General features: G+C 42.6%; 1 protein-coding gene across 1 annotated transcript; it reads left to right on the top strand.

Annotated features, from left to right (window-relative positions):
• Nucleotides 1-242: 242 nt before the first annotated feature.
• On the top strand, nucleotides 243-6,951 carry LOC134456062 (uncharacterized). The gene is made up of 8 exons (XM_063207494.1): nucleotides 243-329; nucleotides 1,467-1,717; nucleotides 2,280-2,349; nucleotides 2,727-2,913; nucleotides 3,248-3,369; nucleotides 5,717-5,945; nucleotides 6,151-6,297; nucleotides 6,677-6,951. The coding sequence occupies exons 1-8, from the start codon at nucleotides 243-245 to the stop codon at nucleotides 6,949-6,951; spliced, it is 1,368 nt and encodes a 455-aa protein (XP_063063564.1).
• The last annotated feature ends 1,143 nt before the right edge of the window (nucleotides 6,952-8,094 follow it).

Here is an 8,094-nt window from a genome sequence, read left to right as displayed (position 1 = left end):
AGTTTTATTTGGATTTTGCAAAAATGGTTCGAATGTGTACATTCCCAGGATGCGAAAACAAGATGACTAGATGGACATCCTTGTCTTTTCACCGGCTTCCTCTGCAAAACCGAGAAGTGTTGAGACTGTGGCTTATCGCAATGAGAATGGATCCTAACATCAGACCGCAGCGATTGCGACGCGCTGATCATCGAGTTTGTAGTGCCCATTTCTCTGCCGATGATTTTTGTCCACTAAAGGAAATGAAACCTGGCCAAAAATCTCAGTATCGAATTCTCAAGACCGGCGCTGTGCCTACGGCCACCGAACAACGCTCAGAGGAAACTACGGTAAGCTAGCTTTCACATGTCCACGAGCTAATTGTATGTGATTACCCTGTACTTGAATCAGTGCAAAGTCTACTGCTAGCAAACATTCAAACAAGCCAAATTATAAGTTGTGTGCACCATTTCCAAGTTGTCTGTTTTGTCGGAAGCAGCAGTGGGTGCATTTGGAACATTGGGGAACAAAATTGAAACGTAGAGGTAAAACAGTTGACATGACCCAAGCAGGCTAGACCTGTGACGCGAAATAGAGCTCTAGACTCGCTCTACTGCTGGGTGCATTTGTGAATGGTCTCCCAGAGCAATCAGTGAACAGTCATCATCAGAGCCTTGACTTTTGGAGCCGTTCACGAATTACCAGTACATCAACAATGGAATGCTGGTTTGTTTCGGACCACACCGTATTTTACTTTCATTGTGTCATGTTGATTGTATGATGCAACCCATAGGTGAATGAGGGGTGTATAGGGTATTGTAGATGCAGATTTCCAACGTCATGAAAGCCAGACAGGCATGCAAGATATGCATACAAAAAGATATAAAGACATCATAAACACTATCTTTACTGTTGCAGAACTTTGTAAAAAGGTCCAAAATAAAAGGTTTAAATGAGGAACGGACATGGTTCAGCTGTGTTGATTTCTCTGAATAATACAGTCACTGACTTGTATGTATATAGCCTATGTTTCAATGTCAGATGAACAAGAAAGGGGATTCATCATAATCCCAAGCTGATGACACTGATGCAGTGTGATGTGTCTTATTTATGTATTCCTTTTTGTATGTCTTTTCTCTTTTATGAAAGTGCCAGCAGTGGTTTCAGCCTGGCAGTGACCGAATTATCTTCACTTCCTCAGTCAACTCTTGAGAAAAGCCAACACGGTGCACTGGAGGAACCATCAGGATCTAGAGGGCCATTTGACTCTGCATTGAATGTGCTTATGACAAGCCCCCCCCAGACTACAACAACACCAAAAAGGCGTTCGTTATCTGGGAAGTACTGTGCCTTGGCTCCCACGTGGTCGCAACCATTGGTAAGAACAACAATGAAACACCTTTTATTTTGAAAACTGCCATTACATGACAATATTTCGCCCTTCACTATTATTCTGACAAAATACACACTGTTTTATTGTGCACCAGGTCCCTCTACCATCCACATCACCACCAAGTACTGCACTTCCATCTGCCCCTTCATCAGGGCCATCAAATGTCGCAAGTGAGGAGGAGGCTGACTCAGAAGTTGACATGGAACGTGAACTTCTTGATCTGAGCAAAAGTTTTGAGGATTGCGGCTTGAAAGATGTCAGCTTTGTACTGCCAAGCTCCCAGTCATCTTCCAGCGCAGGGACTATGTCGGGGTCTGGAAGCATTTCTCAAGACACAGAGAGAGGGTGGGGACAGATGAAGTGGTTGGTGAACGAATCAAACCTCTTACAACTCTTTCAAACATGTCCTAGTTGCATGAGTCTTATAACTGAGACAACAATCACCACCAAAGGCAGCCAGATTAAAATCAAGTGGAGCTGTGGGAGGCACTCTGGAGAATGGCAGTCATGTCCGGACCGAAGAGGGATGGCAGAGAACAATCTGTTGATCAGTGCATCAATACTCTTCACGGGAGCCACATACACAGACGTAGCAGACTGGGCTAATCTCCTCAACATGTCCATACCAACAGCAACACCGTTTTACGACATGCAGAGGATATACCTTTGACCTGCCATCCAAGATGTGTACAAAAGGGAGAATGACCGAATAATATCCCGGCTTGCAGAGGAATCAACATCTGGAAAGAGACATGAACTCTGTGGCGACGGAAGATGTGACAGTCCAGGTGAATATATATATATATTTTTTTGTGTGTGTGTGTGTGTTTGTATTCATTTCACAAGTAATCATAGCTCATGTTTATAAATTGAAACCTCTTTCTTTTTGTGCTTCCCAACGTTTCAGTGCGAAATATTCCACCTACTCCTTCCAAAACGACTCTGCAAAAGAAATCGTGCATTTTGAACTGGTCCAGGTAATGTGTCTTTACCAACATGAAGCTCAAACTGTGATTCAAAGAAGGAAAGAAATCTGGTGCCACACGGATGTCTATTTTCTGTAATTTATTTTTTAGTGCAGTGAGACTAACGTTTCGACATGCGTCTTCATCAGAGTCCTAAGACGCATGTCGAAACGTTAGTCTCACTGCACTAAAAAATAAATTACAGAAAATAGACATCCGTGTGGCACCAGATTTCTTTCCCTTTTTGCCTATGTTTTGGTCCTGCTCTGGTTGCACCGGATTGTTAATTTAGAAGCGCGGAGTGCGTATCTCCTTTGTCTTGTGATTCAAAGAACTTTATGAAAATGAACTGCATTGGATTAATTGAATTTCTTTTTTTTTTTTTGTAGGTCACAGAGGCGAGCAGCTCAGTTGCAATGGAGGTTATGGGACTTCAGAGAGGCCTCAGTGAGTTGCTTGATCGTGGGGTAGATATAGGAGTCATGACCACCGACCGTTCACCGTCTGTAAGGAAGCTGATGAGGGAAGAACATCCTACTATCCAGCATGAGTTGGATTCATGGCATGTTACCAAGGGTGAGTTGCTCACATACAGTACACCAGAGGTGGGGAACCTTTTGTCATTCCAGGGGCCACTTAAAATTCCTCCAAGGGTTGTTAAAGTCCTCTGAGGGCCGTACTATGAACACAAACCAGAATTTCCCCCTGCACTTTAGGCCTACTTTGAAAGACAAATGCTACAGCAAGGCTTTAGTGAATCGTGGACATAAGTGATTGTGATGCTTTGGTCACCCTTCTTGCAGAATGTAGATTTATATATCATATAACATTTGATATATTCTTATCATTATGTGTTATTTTGTCTTCGGGTGCTTGTATACTAATATCCATCTTGTTCTGTGTGTTTCAGGTATCAAGAAGAACATAGTCGCTGCCTCAAACAGGAAGGGTCAAAAAGAACTGTTCACCTGGCTCAAAGCCATTACGAATCACCTGTATTGGTCATGTGACACATCAAATGGAGACCAGGAGGTAAGACTTATTTTATACGTATAAAAAAATAAAATGCCTGGGTGATGTGTAGAGGTCACAGTGTTCACATTTCCTCCAAAATTCCTCCCCCCCTTACACCAGCTGATTTCGACAAGGTCTTTACAAGCAACACAGAATGTGATGGGTATCAGTTCACACTTGGCAGACTCTTTCCTGTGTCGTTGGCTGTCTACAAATGACAAAAGGACGGGTTAATGGCTCTGCAGGGTGCGACTGTAAGGCAGGACAGTCTAATGGCTCTGCTTCAGTAGGTGTGAACTGACAGGTCGTCCTAGAGTGTGCTCAACCTTTCTCATATACACCCCCAGTCATAAACCAATGGCCTCTTTACTGTAAAACAATGATGGACTAATCCCCCATTTGCAAATTGGCATCCTCCCTCCCTTCTCAACACCCAAAAGGGGTCTCTAACACGTTAGAGACTATTGAGAAACATTGTCTGCAGAAAGACCTTGTTCCCAACCTCTGATTCCAGATCCCCCCAGAAAGGCTGTGATAATTACTTGATCACTCATTGTTACATGTCTATATAACAGGGGTGGAGGAGGGGGGGAGTGGCAGAGTGTACAATGTGTTGCTGTTTGTATTGATGGTAATAGTGAATGCATGAAAACCTGTCATAAATACAGTGCCCTCCATAATTATTGGCACCCCTGGTTGAGATGTGTTTTTTAGCTTCCAATTATTTTATTTTTTTTCTAAATAATATCGGACCTTAATGGAAAAAAAGAGAAAAATCCAACCTTCAATACAAGTGCATTTATTCAGTGGGGAAAAAATCCCACATAAAGAAATAATTATTTGACATCAAATAATGTGTGTCACAATTATTAGCACCCCTGGTGTTAATATTTTGTACAACCCCCTTTTCCCAACAAAACAGCACCTAATCTTCTCCTATAATGTTTCACAAGATGGGAAAAGACAGAAAGAGGGATCTTCAGCCATTCCTGTTTGCAGAATCTCTCTAAATCATCCAGAGACCTGGGTCCTCTCCTCTGTACTCTCCTCTTCAGCTCACCCCACAGGTTCTCAATGGGGTTGAGGTCAGGGGACTGAGATGGCCATGGGAGGAGCTTGATTTTGTGTCTGGTGAACCATTTCTGTGTAGATTTTGCCATATGTTTAGGGTCATTGTCTTGCTGAAAGACCCAGTGACGACCCAGCTTCAGCTTTCGGGCAGAGGGCAACAGATTTTGATTTAAAATGTCCTGGTATTTCAAAGCATTCATGATGCCATGCACCCTAACAAGGTTCCCAGGGCCTTTGGAAGCGAAACAGCCCCACAGCATCACTGACCCACCCCCATACTTCACAGTGGGTATGAGGTGCTTTTCAGCATGCGCATCTTTCGTGGTACGCCAGACCCACTTAGAGTGTTTGTTGCCAAAAAGCTCAATCTTGGTCTCATCTGACCAAAGCACACGGTCCCAGTTGAAGCCCCAATACCGCTTGGCGAACTCCAGAAGCTTGCGTTTATGATTGTGAGTGAGGAAAGGTTTTCTCTGTGCATGCCTCCCAAACAGCTTGTTGGCGTGTAGACAGCGCCTGATGGTTGATTTGGAGACTTTGTGACCCCAGGATGCTACCATTTGTTGTAATTCTGTAACAGTGAGCTTTGGAGATCTTTTGATTTCTCTTACCATCCTCCTCACTGTGCGTGGTGGCAAAATAAACTTGGGTCCTCGTCCAGGCTTGTTTACCACTGTTCCAGTTGTTTTGAACTTCTTAATTATTCCTCTCACAGTGGATATGGGCAGCTGCAGTTGAGTGGCAATCTTCTTGTAGCCTCTGCCTGACCTGTGAAGGTCGACGCACATCTGCCTCACTTGTATGCTGTGTTCCTTTGTCTTTCCCATGTTTAAGAGTGGATAAGAGAAATGGCCTCGGTGTCACGTCATATTTATACCCCAGGGAAACAGGAAGTGATGAATTACTAATTAAATGTTCCTGGTAAACTTTGTAAACTACTGTAGAAATGACAGAAATGCTTCAATTATATTTATTTCCTGGGAATTGTTAAGGGTGCCAATAATTGTGGAACAGGTGATTTAATGAAAAATAATTATTTTTTAGTCAGGGATGTTTTTATTTTCTTACAATTCATTCGAGTTGAAGGCTACATTTTTCTACAATTTTCAGTGTGACAGTATTCTTCTGCAATAAACACTGAATTTATTTTAAGGCTTTTAACACATCTCAACCAGGGGTGCCAATAATTATGGAGGGCACTGTAGCTGCTCACACACTGAAATCAAACCCTGTCCTCGTTTTTGGATGAACAAATATTGAAAATTTCACTGAGCATTTCCTTTCAATGTTTCAGCTTTGTGTCCGTCGATGGACTTCCCTGCTGTACCACATCATTGGGGTGCATCGATGGGAAGAAGGGAGCAGTGAGCACACCTGTCTCCACCCCCCCTTGTCTGATGAGGAGCAAGAGAGGAAGAAGTGGATTTCACCTGATTCACCTGCTTTCTCCGCCCTGAAGGACATAGTCACCAACCGAAATCTCCTTCATGACCTGCGGCAGATGACGTTGTTCAAGCATACTGGTACATCCCTGTTACATAACTATGTCACCCCCACCCACATTTAGAAATGTCTGCCACCAACGTATAAGGGTAGATAACTTTCTTGTAATATTGGTATTTGCTGGTTCACTCTGACACTCTGAAAACATTGCATCTGAATTTCAATCATGTATTTATTTATTTATTGTTGACTGTGCATGTGGTGTTCTGTCATTTGTCTATACAGGACCTCTGGAGGCCTACCACTCAGTGATGCTGAAATATGTCCCAAAAAGACTGCACTTCAATTATGACTCCATTCGGGCTCGGACACAATTAGCAATCATGGATCATAACGAAAATGTTGGGAGGCAACAGGCCACAACTAAAGCAGGTAATATGTCCATACATTTGTTTATACCTGTGTACACTGTGTGTGAAGGTATTCAATCACTCTAGGTGAACAACTGAAATGGTTATATCTAAAATAGGGGAGGGGGGTGGTCTCACAAAGTGTATGCTTGAAGTAGTATGGGAAGCATTCACCTTCATTTGATTGACCGCTTTGCTTTATTGCTGCCATGTCTTACTGGAAGCTTGTGTGTTGTCTTTGAAATGGAATCGTAACGGTCAGTAACAGTATGCAGCATTTGCCCAAGGGCCCACATGTAATGCTGGTGGGTGCCCTGCAACCTATGGGGGCCCTGTGTGTAATTGCTCTGCCACTGACAATGTACTGGTAAATAAACAAAGTTTAATCTTTATTTCCCCAGGTGAACTCCGTTGGTCCTTCCCATATTCCAGGCAGTCAGGGGATTGGGTGTCAAAGCCCATCTACCAGAAGACGACACAGACCTTCAGAAGGACCCTAATTGAGCGTGCCTTGGAGATGAGGGATGATGCTAGTATAGCATACACAGAGCAGTACAAGAAGCCACGTTGCAAAAGACTGCTTCAGAATATTGCTCCAGTCGCCAGACCAGACAAAAACTTTTTAGTGGCTAGACGGACCAGTCGCTTTGGAGGATTGAGAGCTAAGCCCTATTAGGCCCACTGACTTTTTCTTTGAATCCAACACCCAAGGGTCTTACTCGCTGTAAGAAAACTTTCTAAATGCTCTTTTTACTTATTTACACTATGTTTTCTTGCACTGACTGAAGACCTTTACCACTTTTTTTGTACAGTTTTGTTTACACTCAATCTAAATGAAAATTGTTTGGATTATATTCACTTTACTGTCATATTAGTTTTGTTAGGCTTTTCAGAATACAACCATATGTGCCACTTTAACATATATGTTTACAGTTAGTTGAAATACTTGGAAAAAGTTCAAGGTTTTGCAAACTACCTCAAAGCCCCTGAGAGGCCTTGGACAAAAAACAAAACAGGACTCATCATTTTTCATTACTGTCTGACTGTAGCTTATGCTGTGTTGTCGAATGAATGTCTTATTATGAATGACATTTTGAACAAATAAAGCCCAAACACAACTGATCTTGGTTCTTTCCATTTATTGAAAATGTACAATAGATTGTAATGATATTATTATAGAATGTACAAGATAGTAATGACATCTATTCAGTATGATATATGCATTAGGTATATGCTTGTCAAAAGAAGCTGATAGTCTCTGGCAGTGCCTCTGAACACAATTGAGGCAATAATGAATTGTAAAACGTGTTTGCAATGCTTGCCAACTGCTGTCGGGGCTTGGACATTTCCTGTTGTATCACAGTGCAGGTAGGCTATTGGATGTAGCCTATGAACGTTTTTGAAGGTAATATAATAGTGTAATGTATGCTATTCGAATATACTGAGGAGCTCTGCATCCGTGAATCCAACGTAGTCTCCGCTGGGAGATGGATACTTGCTTCTGATGAGGCTCACGATGCAGCTGGGAATCACCTTTCTGTGGCCTGGTCCCAGTCGTAGCCCTCCAAGTGCCCAGTCGAGAACAATTCGATATGCTACTAGCCGAAATTGCCTATGGAAAAAATGATCACAGTGATTAGTATGCAGTAATGCATGAGTGAGAACAATACTCTGAATAGCAACAGTCTAACGGTGACAATTCAAATCTGCATCACACGTTCGTTATCATGCTACTTACTCAACAGACAGCTGTCCATTTGATCCCGCTGGCTGGGGCTGTGTCCTCCAGTTCAGTTTGGGAACCCGAAAAAACGTTTCT

The sequence above is a fragment of the Engraulis encrasicolus genome, chromosome 9, assembly GCF_034702125.1.
Source record: "Engraulis encrasicolus isolate BLACKSEA-1 chromosome 9, IST_EnEncr_1.0, whole genome shotgun sequence".
In the NCBI taxonomy this organism is placed as follows: Eukaryota; Metazoa; Chordata; class Actinopteri; order Clupeiformes; family Engraulidae; genus Engraulis; species Engraulis encrasicolus.
The sequence above is the reverse complement of the archived record's forward strand: the minus strand, read 5'-3'. Positions and strand labels throughout refer to the sequence as shown.